The 21,262-nt window shown below is 39.5% G+C and overlaps 1 protein-coding gene and 2 long non-coding RNA genes across 4 annotated transcripts in view; 1 reads left to right on the top strand and 2 right to left on the bottom strand.

The window, feature by feature from the left end:
- The window catches only part of LOC306831524 (gap junction delta-2 protein-like), a 15,327-nt gene extending 5,205 nt beyond the window's left edge, over positions 1–10,122 (top strand). For both annotated transcript variants that reach the window (XM_079355677.1, XM_079355678.1), the window contains one exon: positions 8,290–10,122. In XM_079355677.1, the coding sequence (XP_079211803.1) occupies positions 8,290–9,151 (862 nt within the window). In that variant the 3' untranslated portion in view covers positions 9,152–10,122. The remainder of the gene's footprint in view (positions 1–8,289) is intronic.
- A 5,597-nt stretch (positions 10,123–15,719) lies between these two features.
- On the bottom strand, positions 15,720–17,966 carry LOC306831537. The gene is made up of 4 exons (XR_013780093.1): positions 17,833–17,966; positions 17,369–17,560; positions 16,337–16,471; positions 15,720–16,233 (listed from the first exon to the last, which is right to left on the bottom strand). It is a non-coding gene; the product is annotated as an uncharacterized lncRNA (long non-coding RNA).
- A 1,528-nt stretch (positions 17,967–19,494) lies between these two features.
- LOC306831538 lies at positions 19,495–21,041 on the bottom strand. The gene is made up of 3 exons (XR_013780094.1): positions 21,025–21,041; positions 20,141–20,386; positions 19,495–19,658 (listed from the first exon to the last, which is right to left on the bottom strand). It is a non-coding gene; the product is annotated as an uncharacterized lncRNA (long non-coding RNA).
- Between the last annotated feature and the right edge of the window lie 221 nt (positions 21,042–21,262).

Genomic DNA, 21,262 nt, shown 5'->3' with positions numbered 1-21,262 from the left:
ATCTATCTATCTATCTATCTATCTATCTATCTATCTATCTATCTGTCTGTAATTTATACGTCAAACTGAACTTGCTTACTTCAATACGAATATGTGACCCTTTATTTATGTGTTATACCACACTACATTTTATTTCTCAGGTGCTCGGATATTTTTGCAAAGCATAGGTGTGCATGTTTATTGACTTGTAAATAAATTACACATTCATCTGTGGGAGTATGAAGCCCTTGGGTTTGAGTTATGCTATCCACCTTGCAGGTAGGAACAAGGAAAAAGCGAAGGAAGCGTGTTGATGCGTCTTCCCCTGCACTGCAATGCTGTAGTGAGGTCAGCAACAAAGACAAGTAGAGCAAAAAAAAAAAAAAAGAGCCAGAGATAATGGAGGAACTGGAGTGATCTAAGAAAGATAAAATAATAAAGGTTGTCGGATGGAAGGATGGAGAGGAGGGGATGTGAGGCGTACAGGCAGAACAAAAAGGGTAAGGAGAGAGGGGGTGGGAGGAGTGGGAGACAGAGGAAGGAGGAGAAGTTTTCCCTCTGCAGAGGTTCAGTGCTGAGAATCTGTGTCACAGCTCCTTCCTCTAGAGCTACTGACTGACCTGCCGCTGAGGAAACAGTCCACACACACACACACACACACACACACACACACACACACACACACACAGACACACACACAAACAAACACACACACACACACACACACACACACACACACACACATCAATCTTGTCCTCCATTGATGAGAATTTCAATCGGAATGTAAAATTCTCTGAGAGTAGTGCTTGTTAAAGGTGAGGACGATGCCACCCTGCAGAGAAATGACATGCAATATTTAACATGTCTGCAAAGCCAGCGTTGCAGGTTTGGCTGCAAACAGCTTCTTAGACAATAGATGGATGCTCTCTTGAAGAAAACAAACTCATTATTGTCTTCGATGACACTCTTTATATCAATTGAATTAGATTAACAGTGATGATATAAATTAGGATTTCTTCATGTTTTGATATAAGCACTCTTTGCTCAATGTTTACATCCACTTACATTTGTTACATGTTACATTTACTGCCGAAAGACTTAAACCATCTATTATTTAACATCCATTACTCCCCACTTGAGCATTACAAATACTTCATAAAATCTTAATAAATGTTATGAAGCCCTTGTTGCAAGTTGATACTGATGTGAAGTCATTCATTAAAAATGAATGCATATTTGGCCAGCTGTTTAATGAAATGGATAAAGTGGTTTACGGAATACCTTGCTGCACTTTAACTCTGTTTATATCTTAAAAAAAGAAAAACTCGGATGGACAGTCTTAAAAGATTAGACGAAACCAAATACATCTCCATCCTTGTCTGTTTGAACTAAACGCAAACTACAATCTTTGATCTCTTTTCCCCTCCTGTACTCTTGGTGCGAATGCTGTTCTATCTTCTCTGTGCCTAAATGGGTCAGGACATCCACAGGAAGGAGGTACCCTACTTTGAGAAGGCCACTCTACCTCTCCCAAAATAATTTGAGATGTGGGAACGCTGCTTTAATTGAGGGCATCATCCATGTTTGATATAAACCAGAGGATATTTCATGTATCCTTACCAACAGCTCCCAGGTTAGAATCTTTACAGTCTGGTAAGATTGTGTTGCAAAGCAAACAATGGAAGCAATATTGCAGCATTTGACAGGATTAGTAATCCATCATCCTGCAGCAGGGAGCGGGACTTTCAAATTAAACCATTTTTCTGCACATCCAGAGTTGTCATTAGTTTATTTGTGCAGCAATCCCTGATGTTGAATGCTATTGATTATTCTGTTCAACAGGGATTTTCCCAGTAAAGCTGAGCTCAGCTTTCATCCCGCACAGGCTATTATTCATTTCAGCAACATGTCGATGGAGTGTGTGTGTGAGCTTTACTGGGCGTGTAATGTTTCTTTATACACAGCCTAAATGATCTTTAATCCAATGATTTTCCCACCAGCGTTACGATCCTTTAATTAGGCTCGGACAGGATTTTGTCGCGTAATGACCTTCATAGCTTTTCAAGTTACCCAAACTCTCATAAACGCAGAAGTCACAACAGTTTAATGTCGCTGCAGTGTTAAGGATGTTGTACGTGAGAAGGCATGAATGTGTCCTTTGTTAGAAAGTAAAATACATAAATCATAAACATTTGGCTAAATAAAAATCATTCCAACTATAATGAATATACCAGTCACACAGCACACAGGCTATGTTTTTCAAGAGCTTTGGGATTGTTGAAATAGGCGAATGAATGCAGCCAAAGGAAAACCAATCCAGAAAAAAGATAATCATCTGCACCTATATAAATATTTTTTATTCCTTTCTTTAACCAGGAATATTCCCGGAGAGATTTAAAATCTATTTTACAAGGGCGTTGTGACCAAGACAGCAGCACTACAGTTCCTACAAATGACAAACAACCGACAAACACGAATGACATCAGTCAATAAATAGTTTGACCTTATAAAGATGTGTCGTTTTCCATCCTTCTCTTGTACATGGAAGACAAACCAACACAATGATGAGTGCGGAATTCCGAAGTCAGAGACAAATAGTGAGGCAGCATGGTACACTGAGTCCAACGTTTTTCTCTGAAGATGAGGTGGCATGCACATAAAGGACAACAAGTCAGTGTTCTTCAAATGCAGCAGCTCAGCTTTCAGTCTGTTCATAATTTGTAAATCTGTACACATTACTGGTTTTATAATTGACTAAACAATATGTGCAATGTAAAAGTGGTGCATTATTTGACTGTGAATTTAAATTTTTTATTGCAGTTTAGCACCCAAATTACTTCAAATGCAGCAAACTATAAGTTTAAAAAGCTAAAGAAACACGACCTGTAAACGCTTTCATAAATTATACCGACAACTCCAGCAGTCATGAAACATTGACAGCCATGTTCATCATGAATATCCTGCACACCTCAGTTGAAATACTTGCTACAATTACACCAAATGAAAACCGAACAGGAATTCATCAGTGTAAGCAGTTTGAAGAAAGTACTAAAATTCCCACAGATCTATTTACCTTCTTTTTACACTCATAACTGCATCCACGAGTTCTCATTTCACAAACAGGATGACGTGCGCGTTTGCTGTAGTAATAATAAGAAGGTAAATCTTCCTAATAAAGTAGAGAAATATGAAAGGAATCATTTACAATCCAATCTTCTTTAATGTCTCTGATATTTAGTTTTTTATTTTCCAAAAGAGAACTTGACATACTGTTGTTAAGGAGCACCTCAATAAGATAAAAATAGACAAATTAAAAATCAACAACATATTTTCTCTTGCCCCAGCTTAAACTGTAATGGAGGGATAGAGGGATGTAATCACATCTCAGAGATATAATGGACACATTTCCTTAATTGACCAAAATGTAATGTATAGCTTTAACAAAGATGGCTGCAATAAGTCCTCTCCTATCTGTATCTATAAGCTCATCTTAGGTTCACTTTGATCATATACTGAACATGAAATGCCACAAAGTGTGAGCAGAACTTTCCTGTAGTATAGATTTTGAATTGAAACACTTCCTCTTTATTTTTGTGTTTGCTTTGATCACTCTCCAAATACAGCATATCTGATGATGAAAGGGTCTGAATATATATTCATGAATATATTGACTTAATCAGCAAAATGTGTTGGTTTAAACTGAAAGGACAAATGCTGATACCAGTCATTTCTAGGTTTTTAACTTCAAGGTTGTTTTTTTTTTAGAGACATAATGTGTGCCTCTCTTAGCGGGAACTGAGGTGAAAGCATCACTTTAAGAGGAAAGGGTCATTTTACGGACGAATCGGTTTACACAGCATCATCATCACACCTTGTTACACTGTGCAGTGAGTGAACAGAGAAGCTCTTTGTGGAATTTCATTTAACAAAAAATATCCTCTATAACTTTGGAGGATTGTTGCGTTATTGTGGGAAGGAGTTTTGGTGCAGACAAAATCAAATGACATTGAAAGATGCTCTGATATTTGAATCTTAAAGGCGTTATCCCTCATTGTTCCCATGGTTCATTCTCTTTGTTTGGGTCAGGGTTTAACAGAAATAAAAAGCTTTTCTCTTACTTCATTCCTTTTCATTACACACATTGCAAAGGGAAGATGCCTATACAAAAAAAACAAACATCTATATTTATCTCTCAGTAAAATGTGACTCATACGTATTTGAAGAAAAGGAAAGAAGAAGAAGAACCGCAGCTGAGTGCTCACAAGTTTAGCTTAAAATTAATGTATTCGTCACACCGACTCTTAGTGGCACCTCAGGCGGTCGTGCACGTCTGGCTGATGTGTGGGCGTGACCTAAAACTATTAAAACAGTTTGAGAGAGGAACAGTGGAAGAAATGTCTGCACTCTGATAATTAAGCTGCCTAATTTCTCAGCCTGCTGAGGTCTTTATTCATTATGTGCTGCCATCAGCAATCAGTGGAGCTTATTATGGAGCGGAAGGGCGGGGAGAATATTTTTACTCTGCACAGATAATCCTGCACTTTACCAGCCTTTAAGGGGCCTACATGTGTACCTTTATGGACTGATATACAGTACACCGTTCTATGTTTCTCTACTGACTCTTGCAGAACAGGGGGATTTAAATTCAAAATGTGTGTGTGTGTTTGTGAGAGGGTAAAGTGTGTGTAAATCCATCTGCTGCTCTCTACTCGGGGCAATTGTTGTCCCTGGAGGGAGGCAGCAGCAGCTGTTGTATGAATGAATGTGCGTCTGTGTGTGTGTGTGTGTGTGTGTGTGTACAGTATATGTGTTTGTTTAAGTGTGTGTGTGTGTGTGTGTGTGTGTGTGTGTTAAAGCCTCTGGGAGAGACAGAGCCTGTATGTCCAGCCGACACACCAGCCGAAGAGCAGCTCCCATCACACTAAACGCACACTCTTACAGGTTGATTGGATGACTGCAGATCAGTTTGGAGAGATGCACAGCGCTGAATCATGTCTTTGTGCTTTTCTGCCTCTCTATCTTGCTGCTGCTGATCTTTGCACTTTATGCAACATACCGGCTGTAAATGATAGAAGACAAAAGACGAACAGTGCCACAAAATGAGTTGATTTGTGATGGCAGCAGTAGGAAATAATTTAAGGGACTTCTGGTTAAAGGAACCGTGTGAGTTTCAGTGTCATGCCTGCATTTTTTCCACTTCTACCTTTTGAATCAGTAACTGGCCTTTTTTTGTATATCCTGCCCTCAGAGGTGAGCTACTAAAAATTCTTAAAGCCTTTTCATCCTTATTGTTGGTTATTGAATATTCTTCACGCCTAGGGGCTGTCCTGCTCCAATCTGCTCTAACGCTCAATATTGCCTCGTTACTCTGCAGGACTTAAAACACTGATGTTTGCAGATAACCTTCGTCCACTGCTTTCTGCTAGTGCAGCAATCTGCCCTGTGCTGATTATTCTGTTATAGAGTACATACACACGTGCACACACACACACACACACACACACACACACGGACGGACACACACACACACACAGAAAAAAACTTGCAATGTATTGGAATTTCTTAAACATATAAAACTGCCTGACAAACAAGTAAAGACTGAATGACTCAAAATCTGCAATACGGCACTTAGCTAAGTTTCCCGTGTGAAATAAAGTCTGTAAGTAAGTTCGACAGTTCTTCCTGTGGTGGTGAAGAAAGCTGCAGAGAGCACTGCAGTCGAGACATGCGGCATCTAAAACAGACATACAAGGCTTTATCCTTTGATTCTATTCCACAAAGTCCATCCTCATTTTGCAGCATTCAAGTCTTTCTCAACAAGAAAAAACCAAGAAGTTGATTTCTCCAGGTTTTCACTTTTATGGTTTTAAATATAGTCACAACCACATTTTACTCATGTATGCATCAGTCTACCTTTGAACTGAATGTCATGGGGACAAACAATGTGTCTCTCCATGTTGGTGAGAAATGTGCATCATAACTGAACAGGTAATATTAGACTGCTTAAATATAATTTGACATGTATTTTTACACAGTACAACATTGTGTAATGATACAATGTGAAATGATAAATCTGGTTGAAATGCACGTCTTTGTAGAACTCTGATTAAATGTCATTGTAGTGAACATGTTACAGTGAAAGACCTACACACAGTCTATGAGCTTGAGAATGGTTACCAGGCAGACGAGTGGCATTTAGTTATTGCTATATAACAGCCTTGTTCTCATAACTGGCACAGGATGAAGCAAACCTCCCATAGGAACAGACAGCTTACACATGTGTGCCATTAGATACTTTCTATTCTTTTACAAAGTTTTAAATCAGCATCAAGAGCTGCTCACATTGACACTCAAAAATAGCTTTTTTCATATTTGCTATGTAATTTTAGAAAAAATTTGCATTTAAATGACTGGTGGCAACCACAGATTTCCAGCTCAGTGAACAAGAAGCCTATTCATCAAATGTGCCCTCGTGGTGCAGAGGACCATCAATATCAGATGTCGGGTTAAGTTTCATGAAGGCAGATTACAGGACATAGATTCATTTCTGTATGTAAATAAAAATCACAACTTGGATTTAATTATGGCCAAAGATGCAAATGAGCTTTTTTCTGTTCTGCTTCCAAACAAAGTGACAGTCAGTGTAGCGTATGTGTTCACAGCTGCTCCGAGCGCTGATGGCCGGACATGCTTGCCATTTTGCACAAGTCACACACATGGCTGACTCTCCTTCTTTGTCTTCGAGTTTTCATGTCTGTCTTACTCTCACACACAAAAAGACAAGCACACAGGCATTTACTCACAGGAGCAGGGACAGTCCTGGAGCGGCGCGCTGCTCTATTTTAAGTCTGTTTCATGCGAACACTTGTCCCTGTGCTACACCTCTTATCTTCACCTGTCTGCTTTCACGATCTGCCTTCTTCATGGCCCCGTTCAAAGACATTTATTTTATAACCCTCCCGAGAAAAAAAAAAATTTTTTTTTCTTGGTGTCTGCACTCCTTGTCTCTCACCTTTCACTAATCCGTTGGTTGCTGTGGTAACTCGGAATGGAAGGCGTCTGTGGGCATTTTTGAGCCCTCATTAAAAGATACATCACAGAGTCTTGGCTGTAATGTAGATAAAAAATAACAGAAAACAGAACACCTTTTCATTTGCATATCCAAAGTGCACAGGTTTCACCTCACGTCACCTGAATTGAAGACTGCTGTCATACACTGCTGCCATTTACCGGAGTAGCTCTAATGCATCCGTAGCCATTCAGGTCTCATCCATCTCTGTCCCCAAGTGGCCCTGCCTTGCATGGAAACAAGTGTGTTTTAGGTAATTGGCTCATCCACGCAGGGAGCATCCACATCCTCTGCACTGTGGCATAAAAAAACAGGGAGCCCCATGATGTGCAGGCTCTCCTCGCTCATTAGAAAGAGCTGACAGTGCAGCCCTAAAGCCCCCAGTCCTCCTCCGCAGTGCCCATGCTGGATCGACACCAGAAGATAACAGTACAGCACTCTCTCAGATGCCTTAAAAGCAGCCGCGCTGCTCTCCAGATCCTCATCTGGCCCTCGGACATTATCTCTCTCAAACTGCAGCAGTGCGCTAATGATGCTCATTGGGAAATCCCATCCGTTTTTGTTTTTTTTTTGCTGTTGAAATACCTGAATGGTTTAGCTCTGGCACATAATCACTAGTACTTTTACACAGAGCAGGGACTGCTCTAGTTTTGAAACACAGACCTATGTATCCCTGACTGGTGACACATGATGGTGCCTATTTCAGAGAGTACAATAAAAGACACAATTTGGGAAATACTCAATATGGCGTGTAGTTAACAGAAATCCCTTTTTTAATCATGTATTTGCAATCACACAGATACACAGGGACGTACGCACATGTCCTGATCCATTTCTGAAGATGAGTGTGAAGTCACCTGTTTTAGTCTCATATGATCAGTAAGCCCATGTGTGCATGCTATCTAGGACGCGCCTCCACACTCCAATGGGGTATTTGCCACCACAGTTGAGTGATGACACATGCACATACACAGTCATGCAAGGATATTCCCATATACACAAATGTACATAGGTATATCCATTAAAAGATCCTTTTAAAGAATTGTTCTCTTCTCTCTGTTGCAATTAGTTTGAAGATGAGAAGAGTGAACATCAGGCGAACCAGGACTTGATTTCTCCGAATCATACCAAGATATTTCCTGAATCTCTGCACATTTTCTCCTCATTAACTGGCAGTGTCTGTCTCCTTTTTCAACCCCCTACCCTCTCTGCCCTTTCCTCCTCCTTCTGTCTCTCTGCAGGATACTGCTGACGGTGGTGGTGATTTTCCGAATCCTGATAGTCGGCATAGTGGGTGAGAAGGTATACGAGGATGAACAAATCATGTTCATCTGCAACACCATGCAGCCTGGCTGCAATCAGGCTTGTTATGACAAAGCCTTCCCTATCTCACACATCCGCTACTGGGTCTTCCAGATCATCCTGGTGTGTACGCCAAGTTTATGCTTCATTACATATTCTGTCCACCAGTCAGCCAAAGCAAGGGACCGAAGCTACTCCCTTTTGCATCCCTACATGGATCACCATGGTCACGGTCACCATGGAAGGCATCATGACCATCACGCTCGCAAGCTTCATTCCCGGAACGTCAATGGCATCCTGGTGCATCCTGATAGCAGTAAGGAGGATCACGACTGCCTGGAAGTGAAAGAGATCCCAAATGGACCTCGAGGACTCCCTCAAACCAAGAGCTCCAAGGTGCGGCGACAGGAGGGAATCTCTCGCTTCTACGTCATCCAGGTGGTGTTCCGAAACGCACTGGAAATTGGCTTCCTGGCGGGCCAGTACTTCCTGTACGGCTTCAATGTGCCTGGGATGTTCGAGTGCGATCGCTACCCGTGCGTGAAGGAAGTGGAGTGTTACGTGTCTCGTCCCACAGAAAAGACCGTGTTTCTGGTCTTTATGTTTGCTGTGAGTGGCATATGTGTGCTGCTAAACCTGGCTGAGCTCAACCACCTTGGCTGGAGGAAGATAAAAACGGCCATGCGAGGGGTTCAGGCACGCAGGAAGTCCATCTGTGAGGTGCGCAAGAAGGATGTTTCACACCTGTCCCAGGCCCCAAACCTGGGCAGGACCCAGTCTAGTGAGTCAGCCTACGTCTGACAGAGGCTCCTCTGCCTGGGTGCTCAAGGACCTCTTAGATTTTGGAGAAGAGCTTTTCCCTGGCCCAGGACCCAGGATCATTAGGGCACAAAACTCACCACTGCATTATTATTCAGGAGCAAGGACAGACTCTGTGTAGCATCAATTCACCAAGTAGACTTGGACACTTTAAGAGACAAGAATCAGCGGAATCTCCAGAGGCAACTGTGTTTCTGTAACAAAGCTTACACCTGAAGCATTCACGATGCAGAGGTTTGCTCTGCCAACGTGACACTAGCTGCCTTCAAAGAACCCAACAGATTAAACTGAGCAATTTCTAAACACTGTAAAGATAGTCTGACGTTGAACTGTCGGAAGTTCTCTATTATTTGCCTTTGCTGTAGGTCAGAGATAATCCACTTATTTTCCAATTATGTGCATATGCAAGAGCTTAAGCGTGTGCATGCATACGCATGTGTGGGAAAAAAGCCAATCTCTGATCCAAGTCAGAAAATTGAATGCTAAGCTACTCTGAGGTACAGAGAGAAAGATAATATTATTTCTCATTGTCCACACGCTTCGAGTAAAGTCACTTGGCGGACAAATAAGCACCTTTTTTTTTAAAAATGACATAAAGTCAAACACAAAACCAATAGCACTAAATCTATCAATGATAACTGGAACACAGTATTTGTGGTCAGTGTACGAGCTCTTGTCACTTTTTCTCTGACTCTTTGGTGCATTAGGTTATCAGAGGATAGACTGACATTGTCGGGAGCCTTTGTGCTAAGTGTGACACATGGTGCATTCAAGATGAGTTTAATTTAATTTCCAACACTGTGTTACACTCCACATTGCTCCCAGTGCCTGCAAGGCATGCTGTTTACTCTCAGAAAAAGGAAAGTGTGTCAGTGTTTCCACTTTAGCATTCAAAGTTTGATCCCTGTTTAAGGGGTATTATTTCTTGTTTTCCTTCTTTTTTTTTTTTTTTTTCAAATAAGCAGGACAAAGTATGGTAGTCACATATATTTTAACATGTAACCTCAAGCTTTTTTTCACAAGCAGATTTGGTGCCATATGTCAAAGTTACTGTATATAAATGAAATGTTATAATTACACTTAGCCTTTTTCCTTATGCGGTGTAAATGGGCTTCACTTGAATGGGGGAACAGGGGTTTGGGTGGTAATGAAGATTAATCATAGATTGCAAGCTTTAACAAAATGTATTATTAATGTGCTCTTTGTTAAGCCTTCACCCTCTCATGGAGACTATATGTTTCGAAAGTGTTCCCCTTCATAAGGACTTTGAAAAAGGCATGTAACTGAAGCATTAATAGAATGGGTAGATTACGACATGTAACTTTAAAAGAGACTGTTTTATTTATTTGCATCCTGCTCCTGTGAAATGTTATACTTAGCATGCATGAAGATGAAAAATATATGAACATAGAATCCCCTTGTTGGAATATTGAAAGTCAATACCTGAGAGGCTCCAGAACTGCAGCAATAATAATATATAGTATGTGAAAAAAAATATGTGAATAAATTATTATGCAAACAGTGAGTTTTTCTGTGCTGTGTTCAACAAACAAGAGATGATAGCGAGATTGTTCAAAATGATTCAACACTTAAACTACTCCCATTATACAATATCCCACTGTGAAATTCCTTTTTTTATTTTTAACTGTATCATTTAAGGCAGAATCAGTAGCTTTTGAAAAAATAAAGGTAGACTTAAACAAAAGTAATGTCGTCTCAGTAATCACTTATGGGCCTACTGTACATGTGAGGTGGTGTCTATCTGCAGAGACCCTGTCCTCTGCCTGTATTTGAATGTCTCGTTCTGTTTTCAGTTGTTGACTAGTTGTGTAGTCTACTTGATTAAGGACGTTTCTTGGTAGGCAGTGGATGTGTTTCGCCCATCCAGTGACAGAGCGCAGGTGAGTTGATGAGCGGACACTATTCAGCGATTGGACGTGATTCAATCCGGAAAAAATCATGTGAATATGATAGTTGAGGACGTAGTGGCAAACAAGATAAAATATGATCAGAGCAAAGCTTATTCCAAAGCTTTTTACCCATAGACTTAAAGTTGTCCTGATTTCTGTTGGACATGCAGATGCCCAACAATGGTGGTTGTATGTTGTGTTAACAAACTGCAATGAGCAATCCTACTGACTCTTCCTCGAACGAGTAAACAGCTTTTTCTGTTGTTGCTGATGAAGATGGAGTTAATTTGTAACATTTTGGACTAATACACAGGTACTCTAGTCAAACGAATTACATTGTATACATTTGCAGTACGTTTTCAGATTTTTTTTTCCCACCAATTTTAAAATAAAAATCAAATGTAATGATTAATTAATTTATATGAAGTTAAATAAAATAAAATAGATTAAAAAAAAACATAATTACTAAATGTGAGTTACCTTACTAATTCTTTTGCACCACTGGTTTACAATGCAGGGTTGTTTTTTGCTGTAACATGAAATATACAGCAGATTTTAGCGCTGTAAAGAACACGTACTGTAGGTTCATTCAACACAGAATGTCCAGAGGATAATGCATCATCTTCAGCAGCACAGATTGTAAACCTGCTTTAACATCTATTATTCAGCAGACACGAAGTGATACACGTCTGAGAGATACATCAGTGCAATCTGAGTTTTGTGGATGAATTATAGATATTTAACCCACTCACTTCTGTGCTATAAAACTCACACTGTGGAAAAACTTCCTAATACCCAACGTGGTTTTGCTCATTTACTCTGATAAACCCGATTTTTTTCGAGAAAATGATTCACTTAATACAAGTTTTTTTTTTCAGTTTCTCAGGCTCAACATGACTCATAGGCAGGTAAGTTATTACAGCCGACCAGATAATTTCAGTAATGACACAGTTACTGGAGGAAATGTGTGGGGGTGGTGAACCTTTTAGCGTTATTAAACCTTCAGTTGGTGCAGACGTCATGAGGCAGCGTCATGGGGAACACTGATAGTTTAAAGGAACCAGAGGAGTTTAAGAGGAACAATGTTAATGAATTGGAGTGTTGGTGTTGATAAAGTCGACTGTCTGATAGGGTGTTAAGTAATGAATTTAAGCTGGGCTGTGTTCTTGACACAAGGGGTGGGAATCAGTGACTCTCTGTGCTGTGTGGTCTATTACGTGTCGACAAGCACCCAACATATATAAACATTCAGGGTCAAAAAATACCTAAACAAACACATTTCTAAAGATGATGCGGAGTCGGTTGCCTTGGTGACAGAAGGGCTGTAATGATGTTAAAAGGCAGATGCACAGGGCAGAAACAGAAGCACTGCACCACCTCTCCTGCTGTCTCTCCACAGCAGCACGTCAGAGCACAACACACTCAAGTTCACACTCATTCAAGGCCAAAGTTAGAGACATGCTTTTCATGAATGAACGCTGCTGTGCTGCAACTACAAGTGAGCTGAAGGTACAGTAAGTACAGACCTTACCTGCTAAATATTATGATTGTGACTTAAAATCTCAAACTAAAGGTGAAGTTTCAACACAAATATTGCACAGTTTTATTATCAAATTATTACACACAAGAGGAAATACATACAAAAAAACCCATTCAACTCCCAACATCAAACAAATATTTAAGTTGATGTTAAGTAAATTAATTTGACTAAAATTCAATGCCTCTTCACCTAGACCTTGTCACTGATGACAGCAAATGTTCGCCTGATGTTAATCAAAGTAATTTTGTAAAGCCAAAATCCCATAGGTCTTCCTATTGTGGTGCACATGACAGTAATATTATATATCATTATACAGTTGCAATATCATTTATTGAGGCTGTTCAATAACACAATTCTTTCCAAATATATGTTCCTTTCATTTGTAGTGTTTATAAGTTATCCCATGAATAAATTGGTCCTTGTGATAAATTACCATCATCAAGACTTGTGTACATTCATTTCCAACAAACAAGCTTTTAACAAATCTCTTGAGACAGCCTGACTGGACAGCCTTCCAGAAAAGACACTCAGGTGTTTTAAAGGTCTTACAGTACTGTCATGGTTTGGTTCTATATTTCACCTTGTGTGTTTCCCTGTATCTTTATGTTGTCTGTAAGTTTGTTTCCTATGTTACTTGTGTTTTAAGGTTCCTAGTCTAGTGTTTACTTGTTTAGTCTTCAGTGTTTCCAGTTTATTTTGTAATGTCTTCTCCCTGTGCCTCTCTGTGTTTTCCTACATTCTTCAGTTCCCTGATTGTCCTCACCTGTGTCTGATTACCCCAGGTCTATTTAGTCTCTGTGTTCCTTCCCTCGTGTTGTCAGTTCATTGTAGTTTGTTTGGTGAATGTCATGGGTAGTCTCTAGCCCGTTGTTTTTTTTCCCTCTGCTCCTTGGTTTTATAAATTTGAGTAAGTTTGTTCTTTTGTCTTTTGTTTAAATAAATCTTTGGTTTTACCTGCAATCGGGTCCTCCCTCCATGTTTTCTGCCCGAGTCTTGACAGAATGAACTGACCACAAATATGGATCCAGCGGTAAACTTTGACTCTATGGACCCTTTGTCTTCAGTTGTTTATTTTCTGTTTATTTTTTTTGTTTGGCCAGGAGCACTGCTACTTCTGAACAGTCTCCATGTTTTGCTCTAGCCATAAACGCATCAATCAGTTTCTAAGACCTAACTGATAAGAAGTGTTTTATATGTTCATTAAGTTTTTAAACTTTGTACTAACAGGTTGAGGATTAAAAAGACGTGTTGTCATGTCAGATATCCAGTTATAAACTGACTTTGTGATTCAGTTTAGCTGGACACACAATAAAAGGATGATCCTTAAAAAAAAAAAAAAAAAAAAAAAAAATGTTGTTAATGTAAGGCAGCTGAATAAGAACAAAACCGTGGATTGATCCTGGCTCTATACTGCTGCCTTCAGAACCTGCAATCACGTCACGATTGTGTCAATCAACCTCAAACTTTCATTTTTTAAAGTAGAACAACAGAAGTCATAATGTAACATAAAGTCTTTGACTTCAGTCTTTTTGCATAAAGACTAGATTCACCCTTGACACTGAAGGATTGGTTTCCTATGTACACTTCCTTCTTATTATTTGGACTTTTAATTTCTTGGTATTCAGTAACATAGATATGTGGCAGTTGCTGGACATTTTCAACCACTGGCTGTTTGGAGTCTGTTATTGCAATTAACAGAAGGAGGCTTGTACCACTGGTAATCTTTTTACACTTCTCTATCAAAGCTGCTGTTGCTCAGTCATTTTTCGTTATCATAGCAAGGAAAAAGTATTGTAATCCTTTACTCATTTTCATATTTCTCAGTCAGAAGTGGCCTTCCCAGTCAATCATTTGAATACATCATGTACAACAAGGGACTGATGACAGAGGAGGACAACCCATACACAGCTATTCTAACTAAATAACAAATGCAATCCTGTACTGAATGAAAAGTAAATTATGACCCAAAATTACTTTAAAGTAGCACATTTAATCATCTGGAGGTGTTCTTGTTTTTGTCAAATTAGGAAGGTGCACGTGCGTATAAACCAGACCTGGCTGCAGCGTTTGTGAAGAATGTGGTGAACATCACAGCAGTGAGTGAACATTTGAGTTTTTCCTCACAGTTGAGGACTTTATTGAACGCCTGTATGATTTAACTTTTCATTTACAGTATGATGAGAAAGGGATGGTGGATGCAGTCGCCACACAAAATCCTGTCAGTTTGAAAAACATATCAGTTAATAAGTGCAGCTAGTGCATACAAAGACACATAAAATACAAATTGGGTACATTTGACTTCAACTGAATTGAATTCATGAATCGATATTCTACTTTTGGACACAAACACAAAATACCAGAAAACGAGAAGCTCATGAACACCGAATACAGAATTCCAATACATTTAATAATTGAATTTCAGTGAATTAATGAAGCTTTTTTTTTCTGAAATAAACGCTCAACAACTAGACAACTCAGATGTTCGTGCACCATTTAGCACCAGTTTCTCTGTATGGCATTGCCTGCATCTCACATATACACTCTTGTACTTCTTTTTATCTGAGCATCGAAGGTTCTTACACACTGTGTGCACTCCTTAAAAAGAAGTCACTGCTATTCCTAATAAACTGCTTATAAGGTGTCCTTGGGTTTTTTGAAAGGTGCCCATAAATAAAGTTTATGATCATTATTATTTACAAGGGCGGGCTAAAACCAATGACTTACTCATGTAGATGCAATACACCTATATCCTGTGAAAGTATAAATTATGCTCTGCAACTGGGACTACCCCGGGAGTCTTTGATGCATTTGTGACTGATTACCTCTTTTTGAAAGAATAACTTATTTTATGCATTAACATACACAAAGCCATAAGTCTTTGACTTGAAATCTTTATTGAGAAAACAGAAACATTCAGCAGGCTTATTAGCTCACACTGACATGGATCCCTTCATTCCCTCTGCACTCTGTTGTCCTCTCTCTGAAAGACATATCGAGAAGAATCAAACTTTCCTATAAATACTTACAGTGAGATATGAGCAGGACACTCTGCTGGTTCTTTCAAACTCCAGCCTGCTAGAACATCATTTGAACTTTTGCCTTTGTTTTGGAATTAAAGCATTTAATCCATGTTTGTGTGTACGGTTGCAGACACGGGCAAATAAAAAGAGCCTCATGGGCTGCGACTTCAAAAATAAAAACAATTCCAAAACACATCTGAATATCAAAAACAAACTTTAAGCATTAAATTGTCATTCTGTTGAGTTGTTATGCGCTGTTTGTGCATAATTATATGTAAATGTTTAACATGGCCAGCAACCACGAACAGCCAATATGGCTCACTGCTCTTCTTTTGAAATTGCTACCTCTAGCTGGATATGAACACACGTCACATTTTCAAGTCTGCAAATCTGGATCTTTTATTCCAGCATACAAAACAGATATTCAATTGATTGAGAACGCCTGCAGCCTGTTCTCCATACAAAAGCAATTATTTACCTCAGCACGTCCTCCTCTTGCTCATGCATTTCTTCAAGCTCTTTTTTTGAAAGATGTGCAACAACTGCTGCACCAACGCAGCCTCCCAGGATATAACAAGACAGCTGAAGCAATCCCTGAAAGTCACAAAGGACCGTGAAAATGAACCTGTGTACTGTATCAACCACTGCTGTTTGATATGAGATGTGTTGACTCCTGCCAAGCGCAGGTTAAACTTACAGGGCCCACTCTAGGAACATCAATAGGCAAGTGTCCCTTGCAGGTATCCCGAGAACTTTCAAGGTAAAAATGGTGGTGACTGATTCTGCAGCTGGAATCCCTGCCTCTCTGAAGCTTGTCACTGCTACGGTAACACTGTAGAGTGAAACACAGAGTCCTGTCAGAGTGCACCCTGTGAACAGTCTCTTTAAGATCCTACCCTCAGGCACAGTGCTGCTCACCTCCCCACATCATACAGACTCTCATCCAGCCCCACAGACACAAAACATTACACTCATGCTGGCCTTACATATTTACTGTTCACATTTGTTCATTAATACCTAAAGGTGTTTGCACTAATAATTACATGAGCACAACATGATCTTCTAAACATAAACATTTTATGGGTCTTTCTTTTTGTGTTAATCCATGAACCAAAGTCCAGAACCCCTCCAGATCAATGTTCCTGTTTTGTATGTAAAGTGAGGGATCAAGTAAGGGTAAGACTCAATACAGAGTTGATCATGAACAAGCTGTTATCAGCTGAAGTGTTGGGACATTTGACAGTAAAAGTGTTTTTACATTTTTTTGTGACACAAAAAAGGCCAAAATATAGAGAACAAAAATGTACCAGTTCAACATGACTGCTCACTTACTGTATGGGAGAAAATGTAATTTAGGGCATATGTTTGAACCTCCTGAGAACAAAGTTGGACAATCTCTTTGCTTACCATAATTTTATATTTAGGTAGTCATTGGAAAAATGTAAAAAAAATAAATAAAATGAAACTAGTCCTTAACACACTTTAACTGCCTCTCCTGACACTATCCCCTGTGGCAGCTATAACTGGCATTGATTACTTATGCAGAGTTAACCTTGATGCTTATGGTCTTGTTTAGTCATATGATTATTTTGGTCGTAATGCGGCATCTTAAAACTCCTCAATGAAGCTTTAAGCTAAAATGAGTTTGTAGCGCTCACAACTTTTACTCTCAGCTTTAATCGACAAGAAAAATAAGAGCGACAGACGGAATACTGTAGTTGTGATTTACACAAGGATAAGTAGCTGGCTCCAGTTCAGGTAGATGCGGGTGACTTGGGAGATGAAAATCACAGAAACCACTATATAAAAGGCTGTTCCGTCCTGGTTTACATTGCTTCCAAGTGGCAGGATGAAGCGGGTGACTCTTTTGTCAATGGAGTTGACATCCTCACAACACTGTATGGCCAGCTGAGTCGCAGCGCTATGAGAAACAGTTTATTCAGGTTTGTTGATATCTATCTATCTATCTATCTATCTATCTATCTATCTATCTATCTATCTATCTATCTATCTATCTATCTATCTATCTATCTATCTATCTATCTATCTATCTATCTATCTATCTATCTATCTATCTATCTATCTATCTACATACATACATACAAATGTTATTTTTTTCTGCATCTATTACCTAAATTCGTTTTGTGTTACCATACAGTCAAAGGCTACTAACAAGATTCAAATGTCTCTTACCTCCGTGAGAAACACATGGCCTTTCGTAAGGCAGGATAAATCCCCTTAATGAAGTGAAAGGGGTTTTGTCTCACCAACAGGAGGTAGATCAGAGGTAGGACAAATGGTCCATGGAATGCGAACCTGGAAAGAGAAGTTACTTGTCAAGTTCCTAACAACGGCAGCAAATGTGATTCATTGCACGCATCTACAAATAACAGCAATATTGCTAAAAAGTGCAAACGAAAAACATACCCATTAAAAGCCGCGATGGAGAACTTTCCGAGTTGTAAAAAAGTCTTCAAGTTGAGGCCGACATCATCGACGTACTTTGCAGTCATGAACAACAGTCCGACAGGAAAGAACCTGCCAATGTGGCGACAAAACATGAAGTTATAGGACTTTAAACCTTTCCCCTCATTATGCCCAGATGCGTTTACTTAACTGTAGGTGAGGTGAGGCTCACATTATTATTGTCATTTATTGTGTTTTTGATCTGGCCCTGTTACAGCCAGCACTGTCTTTCTACATTGATATTTGCCTTTGATGATGGCCAGCAATAATGGAATACTTAAAATGATGCCACACGCTGCAGCACTTAAAGAGCCTAACCTAGTTTGTTATGCCAGTCCCTATATGGGCCTTTAAAATACCTAAAGCTCAATAACATAGGGGAAAGGACTAAACCGAACTCCACAGTACGACAGATAGACCATGATATGATACAAAAAATAGGCAGCACAAGATCACACATAACTACAACACAGAGTCCTCTTTAAAATCAGGCTGAGTTTTAAATGACCCCATTCATTATCCAGTTTTAGCTCTGCAGGTAAAGAGTTTCACATATTGATCCCCAGATTCAAACATGGCTACTAAGTCTGTGACAAGTAGTTGTTAGTTCAGGTCAACAGTGCACCACAGTAAGCATTGCACTCTATTAATGTATGTATCAATGTTTAGAAGCGGGCACTGAACTGGTTTCAACACTGGCAGCAGTATTAGGTTCTGTCATTAAATGTATTTATGCAATTCCATCAATGCTGGATAAAACACAGTGCGCACTGACAAAGGGCAACCTTGATGCCTCCTGTTGCTCAACCTTAAAGAAGAAGCAAATTAAGTTTGGAGAAAAGGGGAAGCAAGTGAAGCAGGAGAACCTTTTTTTTTTTCTTGTAAGTCCAACTCCCGTCCGCATTTCTCCATGACCTCTCTATCCTTCATTTTTTTTTAAAGTAAATAAACATAATAATCAATTTAAACTCCAAAATCTTAGGAAGAACTGAACACCTAGTGACCTTCTCTGGTCTTATGCACAGACATGAGTTGCGGTGCAGCATCACAGGCTTTTTTTTTAGGACAGAGATGGGGTCTGTGTATGAGCATGTGTTCATATGGACGATGTTGTGACATAACACTGTTACTATAAAAGGTAACAGTGATGTCATATCACCCAGCCCCTATGTAGAGGTGCATTTGAAAATAATTTGTGTTCACTTCGACTGTTGTTGGGATGCCTCTGATGTCTTAAGATTGATTCAGATGCATGCCTGCATTTTAGCTGCTTGCTAATGAACAATGGTGTGACATGTCATGTGATAACCTTGCATGAACAAGTCAAGATCCTTATTCTCCTGCATTGTAATACTTCTCATTATTACTTTTATATTGTTATGTAGTAATTGATAGTTTGATCATTGTTGCCTTACCTACGATCACTTGTGTCAGGATGTGAAGAGTGGAAACACATTCTATAAATTGCATGAGGAGTTCTCCTGGTAGACAAATGAACATTTTGCTTAAGGTAGACAGAGGGAGGTGCCTCAAAAGCACACCCAGGGCAATACCTATAAAAAAAAAAAAATACTAGTTACATAGAATAGTAAGAGTTTCATGACAGGAACAGATTGAACCGCTGAGAACAAAAGCATAACATACTAAAAACAAGGTAAATGTAACAACACAGCAAAGCTTTCATAAACAATACAACAATATAATTTTACATTATTCTGATCACAGATTTATATTCTGTGCCCATGTAGTCTGTACACAGATTTTTTTTGGGGAGTATTTCACATTATTTGCATTTGAATCATTTGCAGCCTGCCTCCCATGTACATTAGACTTATATACAACATTAAACATATAGAAATGTCTTCATATTACACTGTTGTGTTTTAAACTTGTAGAATAACAATGACACGAATGATTTGTGGTAGCCTATCCTAAAGGATTTTGTCGATACTTGGACCAGCTTCAAACATAAATAGGAAGGTAATTGTGCTAAACTTAACATCATATTTACTCATACAATCATGATTTCACTTACCCAAAACAGCAGCGATGAGGCCTTTAATGGACGGATTTGTCCAATGGTTGACAAAAGCCTTGCATTTGCTAATACAGTTAAGCCACATTTTCAATGGATCTAAAGAAAAAAAACGAACAAACAAAAGAGAAAACATAAGCCGAGGAGCTTGCTTCCTTCACTGCAATAACAGTTTCTGCTGTTTTGGTCTGTCGCTAGGAGCCCGTTTATGGAACATCGTGTTGTCAATTGACTAGTAACAGTAGCCTATAGGTTATGTCTACGAAAAATGCACTTTGTGAGGACAGGAGAAACAGTAACAGTTACAAACAATGTAATGTGTGGCTTTATTAAACACAAGTGTTGAGGCTATCGGCCTTTGCAGCTCGTCACAAAAAAAAAGAGTGCCGCGAGGGACTATACACGGGAGAAAAGGCTGTGACGCGCTGTCGTTATGAATGACTCTCCATCAACATGCCTTTAGTCATTTATTCTTCCCAACAAAAAAAAATCAACTCGTGCAGAGCAGTGTATGGCGGTTAACAGAAAATTTCCGCTTCCCCTTCTCTCCATCTAAGACAATCAACCAGGTGAACAGGTGAGTGCACCCCATATAGTCCCGGCAATCACCACAATGATTCCCGGTAAACACACCAACCACCAGAAACAGTAAGATCGCAAACAATAAACAAATAGGTAAACAAACCATTAAACCAAACACACAACCAACTTACATTTGTGGCTCCTACAGCAAGTGTAAACTAAACACCTGGCAACAACGTTTCAAATAGCTTAAACACAAAGTCTGCATTTCTTGTCCAATAGGCTAGCCTACTATTACTTGTACAGAAGCCAATGTCAGACACTGATGGGGAAAAAAGATGTAAGGCCGTGTTCACACTTACTGTAACTTCTTTTTTCAATTGACAGATATACAACCCTGACGAAAAGGGAAAATGATGATGTGCGCCTTTTTCACTGCAGACCAATGAGACGAGTTGAGAAGTTGTTTACCTTCCCTAGTTACCTGTGTCCCTAGTAACCATGGACTGGCACCCATCTGGCCATTTTCACTGGGAACCGCGGAGGCCCAAGAAAAAGAGGCCACCATGACTCCCATTTTCCCAGTGCTCTAGTGACTCT

This window comes from Symphodus melops (assembly GCF_947650265.1).
Source record: "Symphodus melops genome assembly, chromosome: 11".
NCBI lineage: Eukaryota > Metazoa > Chordata > Actinopteri > Labriformes > Labridae > Symphodus > Symphodus melops.
Note: the sequence above shows the minus strand (reverse complement) of the source record. Positions and strands in the feature narration are given on the sequence as shown.